Source organism: Lagopus muta, chromosome 4 (assembly GCF_023343835.1).
Source record: "Lagopus muta isolate bLagMut1 chromosome 4, bLagMut1 primary, whole genome shotgun sequence".
Classification (NCBI taxonomy): domain Eukaryota; kingdom Metazoa; phylum Chordata; class Aves; order Galliformes; family Phasianidae; genus Lagopus; species Lagopus muta.
This window is the reverse complement of record NC_064436.1, coordinates 1,597,539-1,620,740: the sequence shown is the minus strand read 5'-3', so window position 1 is coordinate 1,620,740 and position 23,202 is coordinate 1,597,539. Positions and strand designations below refer to the sequence as shown.

General features: G+C 40.6%; 2 protein-coding genes across 2 annotated transcripts; one reads left to right on the top strand and one right to left on the bottom strand.

Annotated features, from left to right (window-relative positions):
* Positions 1-2,036: 2,036 nt before the first annotated feature.
* FGB (fibrinogen beta chain) lies at positions 2,037-8,143 on the bottom strand. The gene is made up of 8 exons (XM_048942919.1): positions 7,970-8,143; positions 6,686-6,889; positions 5,899-6,082; positions 5,071-5,298; positions 4,431-4,544; positions 3,750-3,872; positions 3,290-3,575; positions 2,037-2,639 (listed from the first exon to the last, which is right to left on the bottom strand). Exons 1-8 carry the CDS (start codon positions 8,126-8,128, stop codon positions 2,411-2,413), a joined length of 1,527 nt encoding a protein of 508 aa, XP_048798876.1. The 5' UTR covers positions 8,129-8,143; the 3' UTR covers positions 2,037-2,410.
* A 3,318-nt stretch (positions 8,144-11,461) lies between these two features.
* PLRG1 (pleiotropic regulator 1) lies at positions 11,462-22,936 on the top strand. Its single transcript, XM_048942484.1, has 15 exons — positions 11,462-11,597; positions 12,627-12,733; positions 12,953-13,095; positions 13,984-14,037; positions 14,805-14,898; positions 15,392-15,482; positions 15,678-15,779; positions 16,385-16,477; positions 16,836-16,985; positions 17,102-17,203; positions 17,631-17,733; positions 18,420-18,528; positions 19,351-19,490; positions 22,036-22,229; positions 22,737-22,936. The coding sequence occupies exons 1-15, from the start codon at positions 11,589-11,591 to the stop codon at positions 22,794-22,796; spliced, it is 1,551 nt and encodes a 516-aa protein (XP_048798441.1). The 5' UTR covers positions 11,462-11,588; the 3' UTR covers positions 22,797-22,936.
* Positions 22,937-23,202: the final 266 nt, after the last annotated feature.

Below are 23,202 nucleotides of genomic sequence, written 5' to 3'. Positions count from 1 at the left end.
TCAGGCATTCCCAGTCCCTACAACATGAAAGCAGCTGCAGGAGTCCTTAGGTGTATTGGGGTACCTAATGATTAGCATGACTGTCAGAGTAACGCTGTGTATGGTAATTGTTGAGTCGTGGCCTGGAACCACTGATTGAGCAGCTGGGAAAGGACCCAGTCAGCGCTGGGAGCTCAGGTGAAGGCAACTCACCTGAGTGACCAGAAGGGATGGAGCCTGGCTGCACCTCTCCTAGACCCCATTGAAGGGCTGACTGCCGCTGGGAAAATATCTTTTTCTGGAGACTTGTTCCTTGTGGAGTCTTTCCTGAGTGCTTAGATCTTTGGAGGTGGATGAGTGCCTTTACTTTTCCTTTATAGCACTGCTCTATCTGTGCTATTCCCTTTGCTGTTATGGTCTTCTATCATCTTTCTACCACATTTATCTTTCTGATTGTAACACACTGATACATCTCTGGAATTGTGATAGAATTCTCTAGAGAAGAAGTACTCTGTGTAGCATTTGTTTAGCCTACTTTTATTTGTTGTCCGCAGGTAATGTATACGTGGGTAGGATTTATGTAAGAAGAACTTGTGTCTGAAGGATTTAGCCACGTGTAAGAGAACATGTAGCAAATGTGTTTCTCAGCAGTGCCCATGGCCTGTTACTGCTTAGTCACCTACTGGGTTGTGGTGCAGCCATGCAACTTGCAGGCAGAGTTCACTGGCTATTGAGCCTGGCCACCTTTCTGTCCACAAATGAGAAAGTTCCATATAAAAATTCCACTATGTGCTGAGCTACTCAACCTTGTTGTCTTGCTTTCTTACTGTACACCCATCTGTCTCTTTTTGCTACAATTATTTTTGCCTTGCCTGATCACTGTCCTTCTGTACTACCAAGTCAGTGGAACTTCACCAGGCCTTGGTGCAAGCAAGTTGTTGATCTCGCAATGGGAGCAGCGTGGGGCAGTTCCCTATGATGTGGCTGCAGTAATGAGCCTCAAAGTCACATGGCAACCCTGTCCCATTTAGCCCTGGTAAGTTGTGAGGATAAGGGAAGAATATAAAAGATAGAGGCTTGGTGGCTTGGAAAGACAGAACAAAACGCTGGCAGGGCCTGGTGTAGTGGAAATGCTAAGTCACAGCCTGAACCAGTGGTTGAGCACCTGGTGAGAAGGCAGGACCAACCCAGGGGAGCTCAGTGCCTGCAGTGCACCTGAGTGACTGGAAGGCATAGAGACAGGATCTACCCCTTCCCAGACCTCACTTAAGGTTGGCAGTGAAGGTAAGGGTATCTTGATGGAGATCCCTGCCTACTTGAGTCCTTCCAAAGGTAAGTAGCTTTTTGTCCTTTGTTTTTGTGTCTATGCCTGCTGTGTTTGGGCTTGTTCTCATTTGTTGTAGTCTAGGATTGTGCCACCCCACTACTACTGCTGTGCTTTCCATCATGTTATTGTATTACACCTGATTACAGCCTCTCTGCTGTCCCACGTGCAGTACTTGATGCCAGCAAGGATGTCATACGCCATTTTGGGTGCCCTTGCACATAAATAGCCAATGGCAAACTGACAAAAGGCCCTCAGCAACTTGGTCTAATTTTGAAGTTGGCCCTGATTTGAGCAAGAGTTCAAACAAGATGCTCTCTAATGTTTCCTTTAAACCAGAACTACATCGTGTCTAGAGTTGTTATTTGTTCTGTCTGAGTCACAGCAGTGACTCAGTGAAAGACAAACCAGTCACGTCTGCTAACACTGTATAGGATACACAGTAAAGAATGTGGGATGGTGGAAATCATGTCATGAGGCACAGTATGCAAGCTAGGTTTCAGGAAAGGGCTTTTCTGTTCCAGAAAATAGGATTTGAACTGGCAGTTGACCTACAGATGTGTTTGGGTTTGTTTTTTTTTTTTAGAGATTTTAAACTCTATTCCTTCTCAATATGTTACACAGGTAGTTTACAATGCCTTTACGGTATAAAAGAAAAAAGCAGTCCTTTCTATGGTGGGATGTTTGCTCCTTCCCAGTTCATGTACAAATACATAGGAATTGTGATGAAAACTTCATTTTCAAGGCTTTATTTAATTTTTAGAAAACATTTTACAGTAATCTGTTCCCTCTTCAGATCTGGTATGTAACTTCTTTGTAAAAGAGTGAAGCAGCTATATTTTTATACATATTATTGCCTTAAGCCTTATTTTAGACCAGTACTTTTGTCTTGTGAACAAATTAAATAAATGAACAAAATACTCTTTATGGCTTATATTCATGGTTCAGATTTTGATTTTCAGTTGTCATCGTGTTTCACTTTGGGTCATGATATGGTAGGACCTGCATATTTGGTTCTCACATGCAAAGACAAGCCTGAATACAATACAAAAAAAAAAGGTACAAATATGAAAAGAAAATTCCTGGTTCTATACATTTTGACAATGATTAATCTGGGAAGTATGGCTTGATTTTCATGCTCATCTTCTTCATTGAATACCATGACCCCTTCCAGTTCATCCATACAACACCATCATCTGTACCGTGTTTTGTCATATCCCAGCTGTAAGTCCCTCCCCAGTAGTATCTGCCGTTAGGGTTGGCTGCATGGCAGCGATTGTACCACCATCCACCACCATCTTCTTTGGAGCACTGTTTTCTTGGATCTGTAGTTAACCTGATGAAGTAAAAACGGGAGTTGAGTCACAGATGAATGTAAGCAAATAGATCTGAGTACATACGTGTCCCTGTACTGAAATTTTCAAACTACAACCAATACTTAAAATCTCATCTGAACTTCCTGTGAAAGACTGCACTACTGCAAGTATGTGCTATGACAGTTGAAATTTCAGTTGTGTCTCTTTGGGAATTACATTATGGTTTACCAATTGATAACTACAATTCCTTCATCATCTGTCTCTCCCCTCAGGACTCATCTCTGTATTCCTACTTAACTAAAACAGTACTCTTAAGCACTACCACCATCAACCTCAGATAATGAGAATATTGTATTCAGAATGACATTTTGTCTATGGTAACATCATTCCTGGAATCAGTACAATTCAGTATTCCTGTTCCTTACTTGGCTATAGAGCAGCACTAACACAGTGTAGATTTAACTCTTCTTTCACTATACCAATTCTGCCTTAAGCTGCACCAGAACAGGATGAACACTTGGCTAGCAACTTACAGTAAGAAAACACATTTTAAGATACTATAAAGTGCTGTGCAAACTAACAGCAACTTAGTTGAAATATTCTGTGGGTTTTTTTAAGCAGATATATACAGCCTGGAAATTTCTTTTAAATGCTTAATGCAAGTACATACCATCCATCATTGTCTCTGTCATAAGTACTGAAGTACATGCCATTGTGAATTGTCATTGTCCTGTTTTCTCCATACAACTGTGAAGCTCCTTCCATCAGAGCATTGCCTGCATTGCCTTTGTAGTTACTAACAGACAGTTGATATTTGTTTCCTTCATTATGTATGGTGAAACCTCCATAAAGAGCTGATACTTTATCACCATTCCAATCTTCCATTTCAATTAAAACTTTTGTGGGTCCTATCTTGGTAAGTTGGCTGATTTTGTCATTTCCAAGCCAGTATTCACCTGAGAAGTAACAAAGGAGAGATTGGTGAAATCAATGTCAGAATATACTTCAAGGCAGCTTTATGATTTGCCTGCAAGTCTGTTGAAGTTAATTTCAAAAATTCAAAGAGCTTCAAGAAGTACAAGAAAATTGTTTCACTAAGCACTGTTCACATTTCATGCTCAGTATTTTACCTGGTGTATCACAGTATTTCTTCCCTCCACTCTTTGCAACATTTCCAAATCCTTTCTTATATTCATCCCATGGTCTTCCAAAATTAACACTGCCATCCTGGCGATTCTGAATCAAAGTCCAGCCTACAGGAACAACAAGACATAGATTAAATAATCTAATCTTATTTGGTAAATTATGAAAGGAGCTCCAAGTCTTCTTCTACAGCCCTTCTACCATTATCTCAAGATGAAGGGAGCAAGTGACTTCTTTGTAGGAAGACTGGTTATGAGTTCAGCACTGCCATTTTTACTCACACTGCAGCACTGCCTTGCTTCATGAGGAAATGTAGAAGAAGCAGAAGGTGAAGAAGCACCTCAGGTCTTTTTATATAGCATGTAGTAACAGGGTAAGAAAAGAACTAGATCTTCCACTTCTGTCCACCAATACATTGGCAATTTTAGCTATATTGATACGTTTTTATTTACCCATCCCTTCACACTTATTCATTTACAGTTTCATTATACCGATATCCTGCTGGGTATCTGACAAACATGACCCTTTTGAATGAGTCAGACTTCATTCTCACTAACTGCAAAAATTGTAACTCCATATTAGTTTGTATAAATTGAAAATTATTAGTATGTTTGTTCTGGTTTAGTATTCATATTAATATTCTAATGACATTGTTTTTTCACACTAACCTCCGTTATCTGTTTCCATGTCACAGTATACTCTGTATGGCTTGGTAAAAGGATCTGGCTGGATGATGTACATTTCGGACGTTTCACCTCCCTTTCTGTAAATATCTTCACATTCTGCAATAAACCGGAGACTGTTACTAAAGGAGCTCTGAAACCCTTGATTTGCTGATTACAAGGAAACGCTTTTAAAGAGGTGTTTAATTCTGCTTTGATGTTGATATCTATAATACACCATTTGGAAGAATCAAGGAAGAAAGGACAGCATACTTGTATTGCTCTACATTTCCAGACAGGCATTTCTAAAAGTTCAAGCCAAGCTACTGAAGACTGCATATATTTCAATGACTTTTTGAATTAGACAAGCTTGTAATAGAGGAATCTTTCGTAACTGAAAAAGAAATAAAGGATGTAACTACGAGAGTCACAAAAGTATCGCCTTCATCTTACTGAAGGTGAACCTGAAGACCAGATACCAGGTCTGAGGGTTTTTTCATATTGGATAATTATCCATCTTTTCTGCTACCTTAATCATTGCTACGGGTTTCAGAGAACAGTCACACCTATGGAATGGTGCATCCATCGACTTGCACAGTGATATAAAGGTAAGAAGAAAGAGTTGTTATTGTAGTTAAATGAGTACCTCTGCCTGAAACCACCGGGATGTTACAGGAAGCAACACATGGGGAACGGCAGTAGTCTGTCTGGGTTGCAATTGCATTCTCCAGTTTCTGTATCTTTTTGTGTAAAGAATCTACGACTGCACGGAGGACCCTGAGGCTAGAGGGGATGTTATTGTCCAGGTTATCCTTTATGTAGTCATAATGCAATTCCACTTCTGTGTTATACTCAGAAAGTATAATATCATTGTCTAGAAAAAACAAATAGATGAGAAGTAGGTTAGTTTTCTATGTTCTCCCGTTATGAAATGAAACAGTTATGAAATGAAAAACAACCTATAAGCATAATTTGAAGATCTGCTTGTTTTCTTAGTGGGAAGGAAGGGTATGCATGTATTTTGCTTGCTTTTCCCAAATGTAAAAAAAAAAATACATGGAGATGCCTGGAAAATTATTTTTTTGTACTAAAATGCTTCTTTTTTGGCAAGCTAGTAAACTCGATGGTGTTGCTGTAAGAACTAGTTCTTGCCAAAGAGCTACAACTTCTTCCCAAGGAGCCATGCCACCAAGCTAGGAGCTGGGCATAAAGGAGTTTTGGATGGATGATAGATCACAGTATCACAGAATTAGGAAGGCAGGTAAAAGAAGGGGAGCCCATACATTCAGAGGCCTCATGTGAATGTTGGCTCAGTATAGGATCCGTGCCTTTGCCTCTCTCAGAGGAATTTTTTTAACATTTATGATTACATATTTTTAACTTTTAAAGTTTACTGCTAGCAAGTAATAGTAGAAATCCTATTTCAGTGGAGCTGCAGTATTATTAACATTAATGATTCATAACAATAGCATACCTTTTCTCTGTTTTTGTGTCTTTACCAGTTTATCATCTATCATATTCACATACTGATACATAGTTGTAGAGGTGTCAGAAAATTTGGCCACGTTGTCTTTTAGATCACGCAGAATTGATGTATCTGTTTTTTCCTGTTTTAGCAGTGTCGCTTGCAGCTCGCACCCGGTTGGACATAGTACTCCCTTAAAAAAACAAAAAGAGCTGTGTATAAAGATCAAGACAAAAGGAGATGTTTCTAAACTAGTCAGCAAATGACTATACCTTTGGAAACGCTGAATAGTTAGTAATATTTGACCACATATTTAAGCGTTTAGGAAAGGAATCAAGACAACTATCAGCTACAACGAAGCTGCAGTTTGCAGATGAGGAGAGTGCTTAGTCCCCCAAGAGGATCTTTTTGCTGAATCCCTCAGGCAAAGTCCCGCTTTTGTGTCCAATATATGCTTTTAGCTGTTCTGTACAATTAAATGTTCCTGGAAATAAAGAACCAGCACTAGGACTACTTTCTGTCAGGAACAAATGGAGCCTGTGCATGTTACCTGTTCCTTTCTTCTCTAGCCTCAGAGAATCAAAGAGCTTTTCCACAGCTTGGGTATGTGTATATCTCATAGGAAATGACTGCTTATTAACAAATGGTCTTCTCAAGAAGCTGAGCACTGTGGAAGCACAGCCAAATTCAGGTGGAAAGACACAGAATTGGGCTGCTTTAAATGCACAACCATCCTACACTTGGCAAAGAAAACGCCACCTTCAGCACCCTTCCAGCCAAACAGGCAGACACTTACCAGCTCCTCAAGAGGATGGTTGCAGCCACCAGCATCGGGGTAGATGGTCCTCTCCTTCTTCATGCCCTGCTTGTCCCGCTTTGGGGGTCGGGGCTGGTACCCAGTGCCAGAGATAGGGGGTGCCACGGGCCTGAGTGTGGGGGCTGCTTCCTGCCGTTTGTCCAGGGGTCGGTGGCTTCGAACATCAACCTGAGGGCTGTCCTCCTGCAAAACCGGGCAGAGAAAGATCTCTGAGCCTGGGCTGAAGCCTTTCTGCAGCTAAGGCCTGTCCTGGAGAGAACGCTGCCCTTGCAAGGCAACTACTCCGCCAACAGACACAGAAGGCCATCTTAACCACGTCACTTCTTTGAAAATCTTCCATCATCTTTAGCCTGGAAGTCTAATAGGCTGAGCAAGGAGACCGAGCCATCTGTTGAAATGAAGCCTTTTGAATCATGGAACAACTGCATCAAAATCTTCAAACGCCTCCAATCCCGTTAAGACTTAGCTACGAATAGCAGACAGGGGTAAGAATTAGAGACTTCAAGGAGTTCGACATGTAGGCAGCATGCAAATCACAAAATGGATGCTAAAGGCTAAGCAAGGTAATCTCACCAGCAGTCAATGCAGTCACGTAAACACATCCTACAACAGAAAATAATCTCACTGCTGGTCATCCTGACCTATTTCATTTTGGCTGGGATTTTCAAAGTATAAAAAAAACAAATACTAAAACTATAAATAAAATTTCTCATTAAAATATTTTACTCAAAGCAAACTTAAATACAGGTTAAATTGCTACTTTAGATTGATCCTCGCTGCTTACCTTTTGGTTTGACAATGATCACCTCTCCCTTTCAAACATAAGTCACGTTTATAATTTGGAAATTCATTCTTTTTTTTAAATGTCTGCTGAATCCATGGGAAAAATAAATCCCATCTTTTAGGCAGGACACAAATACACATTTCTATGCCTTTGCACAACACGGAGGAATTGGCCAGCATTACTAAATAAATATCCTTAAACACATTTAACTAAATAACTAATCTTACCAATTTCCATTCTGCATTTGCACAGAGAAAGAAAGGAAATAGAAAGGATATCCAAAATCAAAAAATAGCAGTAGCACAGTAAGATATACATGAAGAAATAATTGAAAGATTATTTCTTTGAGCCACAGAAGAATATACATGTATCATTTTCTAACTGAGCTAACTCACACAAGCCAAGTAAGCCATGCATACAATTAAATAAAATTTATCATTCTCACTCTTATTTTTATCAATTCTAATTAGTATTACAACCTCATTATCATAGTCAACAGATGCCTGGGGTTTAATGGCAGGGATGCAGAGCAGGAGCAGCAGGAGCAGCTTCATAGTGCTGCCTGCTTGAGCTGCTCGCTGACCTCCCATCAGCAGCTCTGACAGAGTGAGATCCACTATGTTCCTATATATGCACATGGCCACACCAATTTTTCAGCTTGACAGTGATAGGATGAACCCTTCAGAGCAATCACTGCTCTGTTAATATTTAACCTTTCTCTTCTCTGTGTGCCTGAATACAGTTGATGTTGAGCAACTTCTCTGGACAACTCTTATCTGCCTGTCCTGGAGACCTCTGTGGCTGCTGGCATTGACTAAACATTTAAATCCTTAGAAGTACGTCCTACACAGGTTACACAAGATTACCGTATTCTCAAAAGTCACAAGTCTTGTAAAACAGCTCAACAGGTGAATGTCCAAAGAGAAGAAATGCTGTCAAACAGGGACTCTGGCATCTCCTTGCTTGTTTTTTCTCTGCTGAAAATTTGAATGCTTCAGAAATATCATATTAAATTTGAATTAAATATATCTCATGCTGAACATCACAGTCTTCCAAGTGGGTCTGATAGGACCTGGGTAGATACGCAGGCCTTTGGCCTCTTTCAGTACAGTACATCTGAGTTGAGTAAATTGTTTTTTCTCATGAGGAAGCAGATGTAGTACCTCAATGGATATTGTAAAAATTCACATTGATGGAAGATTGATGTTTTATCTTTACTTTCATTGCTGATAAGCCCCCTTGTGCACTATGTGGTTCAAATATCTTCAGTAGCATCTTAAAATAATACGGTATGAAGTTATTTGTAATCAGTAGTGAAATAAACGAATGCTTTCTGGTGCTTTTTAAGAATATGGCATATTGCCTCTCTCGTGTAAATGGCTTTAACATTTCAGTGTCTGCATATCCTATGCATTTCTCATGTATCATAAATTATAAATAACTGAGTTATAGTGAATTATTCAAGTGTGCACACATCTCTTTGATATCTGAAGACGTTAACAGAAGCAAGTTATGGGCTGAACTTCCATTTCAGAGACCAAATGGATGGAGAGGTTAATTTTGTGATAAACAAAAACAGAAATAGCTAAAATTGCTTGTTTTAGGCCTTTTTCCTGTATTTGTGCTGTTGTCAGAATTCTGGTAAACTACGGAGATTCCCGAAATATGAGAAAACAGTTTAACCTGACTAGTTTAATCATTAAACAGCTTGGCCCAGAATTGGCCATGGCTCAGGGAGCTCTTACTCTCCTGAATTTGATCCCTTGCAAGACAACATCTCTAACTCTGTTAGATTTGGAAGAACACAAACTAAGGGAACCTGTCTCTGGCCAAAACTGTTGTCATTAGCATGTTATTTATACGTACGTATAAGAGCCAGTCAAGTGCCAGTCAAGACACTGTATGCCCGTCATTATTACTGTTTCTGGGCATTTCTCAACCTTAAATGCAATTTTCATCACACCATACCTGGCAGAAAGTTCAGTCACCACCATTTCATGTGTAAGGCAGAGGCACAGTGATGCGAGCCTCTTGCCCAAGGCTTACAGGTAGGGGAACAGTGGAGATCTAGCCTGGGGTCCCACTAGCCCTGAACAAGGAACTTGCCTTTAAATTATCCTTCCTTGGTCCATACGAATCTTAACAGTATTCATCTTGAATTTATTCTGAAATCACCACCATATTCTGCAGCAACTGTAGGTGTCCTTTTTCAGGCACTCAATGATCTTTGATCTGTGGTGGCCAAAGGTGGCTGCATCCATGCCGAGCGTGTTTGGCCTGGGAATCCCCCAGCTTCATCTGCCTTCTGATAGGATTTCCCCTATGAAATTCAGCCTTTGACTCTCCCCACTCCAGTACTTTCATTGGCTTCCCAAAGAGGGTTAGCCAGCTGTGCCTACCAAGGCAATTACCAGGAACCACAATGAATGAGCCATATGCCTATTGTGCCAAGGCTTTGATGCTTGCAACCGTTACAGCTAGGCTGACACTGTATGAGGACTGGATAAAGCCTTATGAACAACCAAGAACATGGATTTATCTTCTAAAAATGGTGTCAAGGAGGCTTTCTCTCCAAATAGAACACCTTTTTCCATGTGTTTTCTTCACTTCCTCCCCAGCTCACACAGTTAATGAGAAGTTCTTCCTGAACTCACATAGTGGTGATACTACAACTAATCTGCTATGAGGATCTACGAAAAGAAAGCACTGACCCGATGGTGTTCCAGGACATCTCTTTGTACACTGCTTTTGTCCTGGAGAGCTACTTACTGGCAGAGGTGTATGTGTGTGTTTTTAGGAATGAAATTTTGTGTGCTGCCTGTCATGTTTGCTTTGCCAAATCATCTGCCCGTGGTGCAATGCTCTTTACACAAACCCCATCCTTGTATATTGGCTCCTCCAGCCTGAATATGTTCCAGAGGTAGTTTTGGTGAGGGGGAATAGAGCCTTCTAGGACTGCTATCAGTAAATGTAATTTTGAAAGGAATCCAGTTGTTAGCAGTTGATTTAGAAACGTCCTTTGAACACACTGGTATTGTACATGTCATACTGTGACAGGAGTACTCTAGAATTAGATGTTCTTCTCAGGTGTCCTCTTTCCTTCCCTTTACTGGTAACAAATTATTTCAAAGGCTTCTCGTAAACGAGAATTAACGTTATGTTCACATTCTGGAAGGGGGGGGGGGGGGCATCTATTTTGATCATTAAGACAACACTGAAGTGTATGCAATGCACATTTTATCTTTCCATTAGGGTAAAAAATGACACGGCTTGTTCTTCCTGGAATTACAGCTAGAGCTGACATGCAAGAACACATCAAGTAGAACACATCACATTGGATTTGAAAAGGACAATGAATAAGTTAGTGAATACTGCCAGCGTGGTTTAACGACTGCTTGGAATTAACCTGCTAGGAGATGAAATAATACATACATGTAACACAGATAAATTTGACCTTTGATGTTTTAAAGCGTTGCAAGGACATCACGGGATATGACTCCATCCCTAACAAGCACCTGAGGGGAATCCTCACTTATGGAAACAGAGAGTAACTACAGGGCTTTGTAAAACCTAATGATGCAGTAGTGAAGACCATACGTACGTGAAGTTTCCTTACAAAATACAGATTATTCTTTTCCCGGATTGCTACAAAGGTCTGTATTCCAAGGCAGGTTTTCCTTTAAAGATGCATTAAAAATGCGCCTGATTCATTTCAGCTAAACGACAGAACGCAAAGTGCCAAGGCTACGTTAAAAAAAAAAAAAAGAAAAAAAAAAGAAAAAAAAGAAGAAAAAAAAAGAAAAAATAAGAAAAAAAAAGAAGAAAAAAAAAAAAGCGAACGCGGTCACGTGACGTGGGCAGACGCACTCAGCGCACGTCCCCGCCCACCGCGCTCCCGGGATTCCTCCTCAAGCGCAACATCGCCCTCTGGCGTTGCAGACCCCCGCCTGCAGGCCGCGCGGGGCTCCAACCTCCACGGCGCCTCGGGGCGCGCAGCTCGGCGCCTCCTCTGCGCGTCACTTCCGGTGAGGTACGGCAGGCGCCGGAAGTGCCTCCATAGCTGTCGGCGGGGAGAGGGGAGCGAGGAGCGACGGCGCCATGGTGGAGGTGAGGGCGGGTGGGGGTTCGCGGGGTGGGAGGCGGGCCCCTGGCGGTCCCTCACGCCGTGTCGCTGTGGGGATGGTCCGCCGCCGTGCCTCTGCCTGCCCGGGCCGCTCCTGCTGCTCACGGGAGGCCGGCGGGGCCTTTCGCCGGTCTCCTGGCAGCGGCGCGGAGTAGCGGGCTCGAAGGCCTTTGTCAGCTCTGTTCTTCTGTCACTGAAATGCTGTTGGTAGGACAAGATGCCCAGCAGCTGCCCCGTGTAATAGTGTTTTTACAGAGTGTCATCGCTGTCCAAAGCTATCTGTGTTTAGCTCCTGTTGTGGAGGTATTGCGTTACCTACTGCTCCTGTTGTGATAAGCAGTCGTTTGCTACTATAATTCCTGCTGCTTTTTTCAGTTGCATGGAATTCCTAGCTTCCTAGCCCTACTACAGATGTTTTTTTCTTGATTTGGTATCTAGAGTTTGCAGCACCTTTCTGTGCAAAAAGCTTCGTGCAGGCCTGCTGCGATAGGGGAATGTAAAGTGTGGCAGAATGGGTCGATGAGTGGGCAAACAGAGTTCGGGGCAGGAAAGCAGAGCTCAGTGGAGGAAACCCCAGTGTATGGAGTGTGGAGGCTGGGCAGCTGAATGATTCTGGAGCCAGAAGTTGTTAATGTGGCTTACAGTCTGTTGCTGCTATTTGTGACGTGCAGAACAAGTACAAGGAGTTTCAGTTTTGTGTACTGAACAAAGAGGCTCATACTCTGTTTAGATTTATTTATTTTTTTGTGCCCTGGGAGGAAGGTAGGAATTAAAACTATAATTATGTGATGCTAAGTAAATATTCTGTGTAAGTTGATAGCTGGCTTTATTTTGAGTAGATGTTGAATTAAAACAACTAACAGACTTAAATGTTTGGTTTGTCAGAGCAGCAGTGTTTTCTTTGACATAGAGTTATATCATATGTAAGTCTGAAATTGCTACTCAATTTATTTTTCAGATTTCAGTTTTTCATTTAAGCACGGCTAAATTTATTTAAATATGCTTTATTTTAGGAAGTCCAGAAGCACTCTGTGCACACACTTGTGTTCAGGTCTTTGAAGAGAACCCATGATATGTTTGTAGCTGATAATGCCAAGCCTGTGCCATTAGATGATGAAAGGTGAGTACTGTGGCTGAGTTGTATTTTGTTAGTGATGGTCTATCCAAGCAGGAGTTCAGATGTTTCATGCAATTAGCAGTTAAGGGAATTAAAAAAAAAAAAAACAGAAAGATTGCAATGTTAGCTGTATTAGGTGTCTCCTGTTTTTAAAATATTTCAAAACTTCATAGCAGTCAAAAATCAGGGTTTGATCAGGATTGTGCTCTGTTCTTCCAACAGCCACAAAGTAAAGATGGCAGTGAAGCTGCGTACTGAGTACGGCTCAGTGTTGCACATGCCTACACTTAAAGAAAACATGAGAGAGAAAGGAGGCCCAGCTACTGGGGATCCATATGGACATAAACAGTATTCCGGAAATGAAGGTTTGTTAATCCTAGCAGTGTGTTTGTTCTTTGCTTTGTCGCAGTCTCACGTTGTTAATCTGTTGGATGTAGAAGGAAATAAAAATAACTGGTGTTTTCCTTGCGAGAGTCACAAGAGTTAAGTGATTCAGAATGAGGAGAAAGTTTGTTTCCACGAGGAAATATTAGGAGACTTAACTGATTAGTAAAACAAGTGTGTTTTAAGGTAATGCTGGTGTGTGCTGTATTTGGGTATTAGAAGGCTGATAATGGTTGAGGATGTGTCATTTTGTTGTTTAGTTTTGTTTTTTTGTATAATTTGTTCAGACTTCCTCAGCTGTGCAACTATTAGAACAGAAAAATCATTAGTTAGAAAACGCTTTGGTTAGGTTATATGAAATAGGGGTGCATTGGGCTGATCTGTATAGAAACTTCTAAAGCATGTCCAATGACTTTTTATTTTAGCTGAGGATTTGTCTTACAAAACACGTCTGTTTGAAGATATTCTGTGACTGAAAAACATTGAGGGGCTGGAAAATATTTAAGGAAACAAACTTCTGCTTGCATTTTTCTTTTCCAATGTCAGGCACATTTATTGGCCTTGAGTAGCTTGTGTCGGACAATCATACTGCTTGTGTAGTTGGCTCTTCTTGCATCTACTTCAGAAGGCATCCTTGACAGCATGAGCATCTTTCTCATGGGAGAGAGATTGTTCCTGTTGGTAACAAATGGTGCGACCGTTTTTAAAAGACTGATCTCTGGAAATCTGAGATAACCACAACAACTAAAATCAGTGTCAATAAGAGGTTTGTAAGTGTATTACAATAGAAATGATTGCTTCTGCTGCTTTGCATCACCTACTCTGTTGTACTCAATTGTGTTTGAATGCATTATTTTGTTGATCTTTAGGAGAAGAACTGGAGTATGTGATAACTGGCACGCATCCATACCCACCTGGGCCTGGTGAGTAAAATTCTGTGTTTGAATCAGATATGTCAAGGTGAAACTGAAATGTTTTTTGTTGCTGTTTCTTGTTTTTGCCTTGGCATCTGACAGGAATATTATCTTTGTTGTCAACTGCCAGAACATTGGCTAGGGAAAGAAACAGAGAACTGAAAGTAGAATAAACTCTCCAGTCTACACCAAAGATACACTTTGAAAAATGGTTTTGGGTGTTTGCTTGGTATTTTTTTGTTAGTTTGATTTTCCTAAATTAATCTACTCTTCTTAGGACGAGATCAGAGATTACAAGCTCTCCTCATTAGGAAGAGATTAAATGCTCTCCTCATTAGGAGTAAACCTTTCACTGCCCCAGGATATCTGCAGTTATGTAGAGACTGTATAGTAATAAATAGTGCTGAAAGGGCAAGACAGCAAATACTTGTCAAAATATTTTCTGTGTGTTTGGAGTTCACAATGGTTGAGGCTGGATAAAAAGCATAGCTATTGCTTGTTTGTTCTATTTCTGATGACAGAATCATACTATTTTCTACTCCAGAAACTGTGTGCTTCTGGAGGTAGTAGAATCACGATGGAATGGATTTGGACCAAGATAAAAATTACTGTAGATTTGACTCCAAGAATAGCATTGAATGATGGTGTTTAACATTACAAGTGAACGGTATGTCCTTGTACACAGGGGTGTGTGTGAGTAAATGTGTTATGTAACACCTGTTCCTGAGTTTTCTTTTTAATGGTTGCCTTTGCTTTTGCTGTGTTGTTTTTTCTAGGTGTGGCTCTGACAGCAGATACTAAGATCCAGAGGATGCCTAGTGAATCTGCAGCTCAGTCCTTAGCTGTATCTCTTCCCGCTTCTCAGTCCAGGTTGTACTGCAGTACTTCATTCATGTTTGTATAATCTACAAGAATTACAAGGCAGAACAAAGTACTTTGAGTATTCAGCTTTGTAAAATATCTGAAAAGCTGATCGAGTGGTTGGCAACCCTGCCTGTGACAGGGGGTTGGAACTAGCTGGCCTTCAAGATCCCCTCCAACTGAAGGCATTCTGCGATCTGATTTTAAGGTGGCCAGGCATCACCTTGGTGTAGCAGTGTTTTTTCTTGGCTGTCTCTAGAGGCAATGGACAGCAGGGGGAGAATGGGGAATTTAGATCAAATAGCAGACAGAAAGAGGAGCTTGGTTTGCAGATACTTGTTGCACGCTGAATTGATCAGACACTGGAGCAGGCTGCCCAGAGAGGTTGTGCAGCCTCCATCCTTGGAGATGTTCAGGACTCAGTTAGACACTGCTCTGCGATATCTTCTTACTTAAAATACAGAGCTGATTTTGGTCAGTTGACTGTTCTCATTCAATGTAGGTTGGATGCGAATCGGACAGCTGCCGGTGTGGGAGAGATTTACAGACATGCTGGGATATCTGAGCGCTCACAGCCTCCTGGGATGTCTGTGGTGAGTTTGTTGCATGTCTAATGTGAAATATTGGCAGGTGCTCTTTGGTTTCATTTCTGTACTGTGTGGAGATCTCCTTGCTAGCTAAACTTCATTGGTGTTGAGATGTCAGGGCAAGAAAGTTTTTAATTTTACTTGAAGAGGTAAGTTATGAAATATTTATCTTACTTGAAAGGTGTAATTTTTTGTTTACAGGCTATGATGGAAGCTGGCGGAACCAAAAATTCTGCATTAGTCCCAAAGAAGGCTCCAACCATGCCCAAGCCTCAGTGGCATCCACCTTGGAAACTGTACAGAGTAAGTTGCAAACTTACATTGTGAACACCAATGTGAAAATGTATGAATTAAGTTCCATTAGGGTTTTGTTTGAGCACTGTTCATCTAAATATAATTCTCTGTATAAACAGAGCTTCAGAAAAATCTTCAGAATGCTGTAGTGTCAGGTAAATACAAAGCTAATTGTGAAAAGCAGTTTTTCCTGGAAACACTTGAACACAAAGGAGTATGTGTTGATTCTGCATGCAACAGTGTGAGAACACCTCTATATGGAAACAGAGAAATTACACTTCAGTGCAGTCTGCAGAACTGCGTGTTGAAGCATCGTGTTATGGTTGTAGAAACTTCTTTGTAGGAGCAGAGACTTTCCCTATTGCAAGTTTCCCAAGTGTGATGTAGGGCATGTAAATTTCCAGTGGTCCCATCATTTAACTGAAGTAGAAAGAAAAATAATGCTCTCTTCAAATCTAGTTTGAGATTTGGTTGGTTTTTTAGTTTGTTTCTTTGTTTTTGCAGAGCATGTGTTTCTTAGCTAATTCTAACAGATTCCAGTGTTGGAATGGGAGCTGTGCTGTGTGATATGTGGCTATTATTTCAGATTTAGGAATTCTTTTCTTTTTCTGAAGGTTATCAGCGGTCACTTGGGCTGGGTGAGATGCATTGCAGTAGAACCAGGAAATCAGTGGTTTGTTACTGGCTCTGCTGACAGAACTATTAAGGTAAGAGGCTGGATGGAGTTACTAGCAAAGGAAGCTTTGGAGGTTTTAGTTTTTCAGTATTTAAAAACTTCTATAACCCTTGGGAAAAAAAAGGTCTCGGTTGGCATAGACAGAATGCTGTGTACAGAGCTGCAAAATATTTTTCTTTTACTTCAGAGTCAGAAATGGAAGAAAATTTGTGGAGTATCACTAACACTTGAGATTTCATTTGTTGTATGTTAGCAGCTGGAGAGCAAATATTTTGGTTACTGTGATTTTTAATGTTAATTGACCTTACTGCATCTTACCTGGACTGTTTGCCCACACTATTGCTCTGTAGCTTCTAATTGTCTACCTCAAACTACCTATTTTGGTGCAGATTTGGGACCTTGCTAGTGGCAAGTTGAAATTGTCTTTGACGGGGCACATTAGCACTGTACGAGGTGTGATAGTAAGTGCAAGGAGTCCTTACCTCTTTTCCTGTGGAGAAGACAAACAAGTGAAATGCTGGGATCTTGAGTACAATAAGGTAAGCTGTAGTTTCTGACATTGCAATTAATTGGTAGTGGCAAATGTAAAAATAAAAGTGTTTGATATACTGTTTTAAATGTTTGGTTAAAACATGCATGTTTTTTATTCGTTTAGGTTATCAGACATTACCATGGTCATTTAAGTGCTGTCTATGGTTTAGACTTGCACCCAACAATAGATGTCCTGGTGACGTGTAGCAGAGATTCAACAGCACGAGTAAGTATAACTGTGTTGGAGCACCTTCCATTTGTAGAAGGGGCTAGTTAGCAGGGGCTGAGAACACGTACTAAAAGGAGAACATGACAGTTCATGTTAACTTTGTCTTCCTTTGTAGATGAAAAAACTAAGCCTTCAATTGTACCCCGAAAATTGTACTCCAAATTATTCCTTAATTTATTAGATAGACTCCCTAAATATACAGGATTACTCTGTGTGATTTATGTGCTTATTCAGAGATTTAAAGGTCAGCACACTTCTCCCCTCGAAATTTACCCACTGGGGCAGTTCATCTTGTGAACAAAACAATTTAGATACCTAAACGTATGGCAAGGAGTTAGCATCATCCATTACAGTGTCTAGAATTGATAACATACACACCCTTCTTGCCTATTTTCTTCTTTTTTTTTTTACTGTGGTTTCATAGATTTGGGATGTGAGGACAAAAGCTAGTGTGCACACGCTCTCAGGACACACAAATGCTGTGGCAACAGTGAAGTGCCAAGCTGCAGAACCACAAGTTGTTACAGGTAGAGTGGACATGATTTTGCAAATATCTTAAGTAATAAACCCAATCTTAGCTGTATTTGTCCTGTATTTCTGTGAGGTTCAAGCCTTTTCTCTTTGTTCGTTTATTAAATTCATTTCTCATTCGCTTTCTTTTGAAGATGGGCCGTGCAGTGGTTAACTGTAGCATCAATAGTGTGATGTAAGGAAGTATGGCTATGTATTGTTTGAATGTCTTTCTGCATTTCCCATGCCATAGTTCATAAAAAGTGCATCTTTTCCATTATGTCAAAATTGGAGCTGCAGCAGCAGGGATCCATAAGCAGGGGATTTCTCAGATACTGAAAGGATGGAAGGTAAATTCCTTGCCCTGAGCTCTGTCCCCAAAGGCGTTTGGAGAAAATCAGGCTTGTGTTTGGATGGGCTGGCATCCAGCTGCTCTGCCACAGCTTTGGAGAGGAACAAAGGGCAGTAGGTTATCTGGCTTTGAAAATAATGCCCTGCTGAACTACATGCTTCTCTTTGAATTTCAAGCTGTGCAAAAAGCTATCACAACTCAGTGCCTTTCTTTTCTGAAATGGAATTAATGCCATAATTTCCTAACAGAAACATCAATGATTTTATATTTTTCACATATGAAGTTTTGTCTGTTTTATGAGCACAATAATAAAAATAGAATAAATAGTGAGGTTTTTTTATTTCATTGCAGGCAGCCATGATACTACCATACGGCTTTGGGATTTAGTGGCAGGGAAAACTCGTGTTACTTTAACAAACCATAAGAAATCTGTAAGAGCAGTAATACTACATCCAAGACAGTAAGTTTTCTTCATTCTTTTACCCTCTCATAATTCATGGTGTGGTGCTGGAAGGCCAGTGTGAGCCCTGATTAGGAGTAGCAGGGCATAATAATGAGAAACAAACAAACAAACAAAAAAAAACAGGGAGCATATAATGCTTAAAAATGTATATCTCTGTAAGCTATTTGTGTAGCACCTTTACTGCTCCTGGCTTCCCAGGAATTGGTTCTCATACTCAGAATATATTACAGTGCACAGAATTTCTTATGCATGTGCTTTGCCATGTTCCTTGAAAAATGAGCAATGCTGGGCATGATAAAGCTAATAATGATGTATGTAACTGAATGATTATTAGCAGAAGGAGACACATTTTTGTAAAATTTCACAGGTGTAATTACTGCTGAAAGAGGTGGTGATTAATACAGAGTGATTTGTTTTGTAATATGTGCTTCATAGCTCAAGATGTTTCAATCTAAGTAGCCTTAAAAAAAACCCAAAACCTTCTTGTGGGTATTTAATCTTTGAAGCAGGTGTGGTTTGTAATGCTTAGGTTAAGATAACTCTGTTTTGGTGCATCCCAAGTTTCTTCAGATAAATTACCATTAAGACAATGGAGAAAACAAATTTGCATAGAATCCACTTTTTTTGCAGTGCTTTGTCCTTGCTTGTGTGGCTTTGAAAACCAAAACCTGTTTTCCCCTCTGATTCCTTTGCTGATGATGCCCTTCTACTGAATTTCTCAGAATAACAACAAACAAAAATATTAGCTTTCATGCTGTCCAAAGAAGTGTTTGATAGCCCCTTATCTATCTTCAATATGCTGTGCTTATTTTCTTTCAGTTACACATTTGCATCTGGTTCTCCAGATAACATTAAGCAGTGGAAATTCCCAGATGGAAACTTCATTCAGAACCTCTCTGGTCACAATGCCATTATCAACACACTGACTGTAAATTCAGATGGAGTTTTGGTCTCAGGAGGTAAATAAGAAATTGCACATTTGTATTCCTTCCCACTCGCTTCTCAAAATGTACGTGTGACTGAAGGATCTTAAGGTCAGGACCCCTTAGCTCTCTTGGGCTTATGAATCTGCTATAGACTACATCTTCATTTTGAACAAAGTAGAATCCCTTATATTTTTTGGTGCATGCCCAAAAATGTGTTTGAAAGCAATCTGAAATGCACAAGTCTGCAGAGTCCATCCTATGTGATCTCATGAGTTTGAATCACAGAATCACAGAATTGTAGGGGTTGGAAGGGACCTCCAGAGATCATCGTGTCCAACCCCCCTGCCAAAGCAGGTTCCCTACAGCAGGTAAATTGTTTAATATCCCCTCAGAAGACCGGAAATTGGGATCTGACTGGGACACGTGTCATGTTGGCTGCTCCGTTAGTGGCGTGTTGGTGCAGTGAGAATGGATGGAGGATGTAGAAAGCTTGTTGTGCTGCTTAAATCTGAGCACATCCTTGAGTTGTGTGCATACCTTTGGTTGGTTGTTTTAAAGTAGATTAGAAAGTGATAATGTATTGCTCCAAATTACTGGCAGGACCTGAGCTTTTACCTCTTGGTTTTGTTTGTCTGATCTTTTGGTTGTAAAGAAGACTCAATTAACTTTTCAGTTTAAGACAGGTTTCATGGGGTTTCTCAGAAGCAGATTCTGAAGAGAAGCAACTGTTCTCAGAGCAGCTCAGTTAGAGCTCAGTGCTTCCAACTGGGTTTGACCCCATATGATGCAGTGTGTCATGTAGTCTGGAGCTGGGGAGTGAAATGGAAATGCATTAAGTAGGAGTTGTGGAAGGGAGCTAATTATATTGCCAGCCTACCGTGGCTATGTTTTTAACTGCGTGTCAAAGGCACTCTTGGTTTTAAAATGCTGTCAGGGATCTCATTGACAACTGGTGCATTCACAGTGAGAGCACAAACTTCTACCAAATACTGGACTGATCTCATACTTAGTTCTGTGTTTTTTGAAGGCATTTCTAAAAGGTCCTTGTAGACTTTAATGCTGTTGAGGCTTTCAAAAAACCTATTACTTCTTCATGCTAAACAAGCAAACAAACACTGTTATTTTAGTGATTATCTGTGATTCTTTTAAAAATTAAAATTTGAATATAATTCTCATCCCCTTCTACATCTCCATGCTACTTACAGCAACATTATAGAAGTTTGGGCTGACTTAAAATAAGTTGAGGTTATCTTGTCTTACCTTGAAAACACCCTCTTGAAATATACAGATTTCTTGTCGAGCTGGCAGCTGTGGAGAAATGAAAGGGTTAGATTTGGTTTGGCTAAATTGGCTAAATTACTGTTGGGGTAAAATTGCTTTTTAATTGAAAAAAAATTGCTTTAAGAGTATCCTTCCAAATACAGATTTCAGATTGAATATCCTGCTGCCACTAGCTGTTGCAGCAGCAGTAGTTTGGAGTGATATTTGAAGTAGATCCTCTACAACTGATAGGTGTATGTCTCATTAACAGGTTCCTTAATGTCTGTAATTTCCTTGGAGGCATGATGCCTCAATTTTAATGGAGCTACTGAGCACAGAACTTAATGTTCAGAATACCAGTCCTTTCTTTGCTTCCAAAGCAACGTACTGCCTTGTGGGCTATTTGATTCAAAATGGGATGAGATTCTGAGGAAGCCTCACCAGCCTGCTTAAACAAGATCAGTCTTCCTTCTTAGCTAAGGAAAACAGGAAACCTTATATGATGTAACTTGCCCTTGCAGCCCAGAAAGCCAACTCTATCCTGGGTTGCATCCAAAGAATTGTGGCCAGCAGATCCAGGGAGGTAATCCTGCCCCTCTGCTCTGCACTGGTGAGACCTCACTTGGAGTACTGCCTGCATGTGTGAAGTCCTCAGTGCAGGAAAGATGTGGACCTGTTGGAGAACATCCAGAAGAGGGCCACAGAAATGATCCAAGGGGTGGAACACCTCTCCTGTGAGGCCAGGCTGAGAGAACTGGGGCTGTTTAGCATGGAGAAGGCTTTGGGGTCACCTGTGAGTGGCCTTCCAGTGTCTTAAGGGGAGCTATAAAAAGGGACAGACTCTCCAGCTGATTTTGTTGTGGTAGGACAAGGGGAAATGGTTTCAAAGTGAAAGGGGGGAGCTTTTGATAGGATATAAGGGAGAAATTTGATACAATATGGATGGTGAGGCACTAGAACAGTTTGCCAAGAATGTGGTGGATGCCCTTTCCATTCAAGGCTGGACAGGCTCTGAGCAGCCTGATGTAGCTGTAGGTGCCTTGTTCTTTGCAGGGGAGCTTGGCTAGATGGCTTTCATAGGTCCCTTCCAACTCAGACGATTCTGTTTCCCTGCTGTGCTTGGAATGTTGCTTTCAGTTTTGGACTCAAGAGCTCTTTGCTACAAGAATGGAGTTGCTCAGACATGTGCAGTGAAGAGACTGTGAAACAAACAGTATGAGAAGTGGCTGTGGAAACTTGTTCACAATACTGTTTTTAGAAAAATGGCAGAAATGAACTGGGGGAAATACTAATTACATTTGCTTTGGTTTGTTTTTAGCTGATAATGGCACTATGCATCTTTGGGACTGGAGAACTGGATACAATTTCCAAAGAGTACATGCAGCTGTACAGCCAGGCTCTTTGGACAGCGAATCGGGAATATTTGCTTGTGTTTTTGACCAGTCTGAAAGCAGGTTGCTAACTGCTGAAGCTGATAAGACCATAAAGGTGTATAAAGAAGATGATACTGCGGTACGTCAGAGTGTCTCTTTTATGTCTTTTCATGAAATCACCAGATTTGAAATAAATTTTAGGCACATCAACAAGGAACATGTGTACACCCTGTGGAATCTGCTCTATTCGTATTTGAAAATAATGTGTGTGCATGAATCTAAAGAGGACAGCAGCTTCCTCCTAATTTCTTATCGACTGCTGTAGAGCAAAGAAGTTGCATGTGCATCAGCTCTTCTGCACAAATCATGTACCATTAAATTTGGACAAAACTACCCAAAATAATAATATGCTTTGTGTTCTGAAGGTGCTAAGGGATTTTTTATTGTAATTATTAAAACATGAATTAGCAAGAAGATTACATTCTGTATACTGTATTTCTATATATGATATGGGTTAAAAATTGTCCCAGGCAAACTTCTTGCATTTAGAGTAAGTAGAATATTAGACTAACCTCTAACTACAGATTAGTCTTGAGTTAAAATAAAAAATAAAAATCCTTACGGAGGTTCTGTTCTTCCCTTTTAGACTGAAGAAACTCATCCTATCAGCTGGAAACCAGAAATTATCAAGAGGAAGCGATTTTAATGCGACATCACACTTGTGCTGTGATTTTTTTCTGGCTTTTTCGAGAGCTTTCAGTCACATGTTCTGTCTACAACAGAAGAGCAGGAAGTCAGCAAATCTGTGCTTTTTCAGTGTGTTTTCTAATAAATTTCATTTCTTCCTTTTTGTCTTTTTTTGGGTTGCGTGATCCCAGCAAACAGATTGCAGCTGTCAGCCTTCTCTTTGGCTGCATGTATGTGGAGCATGTGTGGTTCATGGAGAGGATAAATGTGCAGGTGGTTGCTTTTTTATATGCCTCTACTGAGCATGGATCTGAAAAGATTTGGTGAGCTGGGTTTTCTGCAAGACCCTTGCTTTGCTCCAAAAGTAGCTGAGTTTACCATAAAGTCCATCTACGGGACATTTCTTGAGTGGCACTTCTAGATTT

Coding starts and splice junctions, on each gene's coding strand:
- FGB (XM_048942919.1), bottom strand. CDS start 8,128: ATGTGCATATATAGGAACATAGTGGATCTCACTCTGTCAGAGCTGCTG. Junction 6,890..7,969: donor CTGTTGACTATGATAATGAG/GTTGTAATACTA, acceptor CCGGTTTTGCAG/GAGGACAGCCCTCAGGTTGA. Junction 3,576..3,749: donor GAAATACTGTGATACACCAG/GTAAAATACTGA, acceptor GTTACTTCTCAG/GTGAATACTGGCTTGGAAAT.
- PLRG1 (XM_048942484.1), top strand. Junction 13,096..13,983: donor ACAGTATTCCGGAAATGAAG/GTTTGTTAATCC, acceptor GTTGATCTTTAG/GAGAAGAACTGGAGTATGTG. Junction 17,734..18,419: donor AGAACCACAAGTTGTTACAG/GTAGAGTGGACA, acceptor ATTTCATTGCAG/GCAGCCATGATACTACCATA.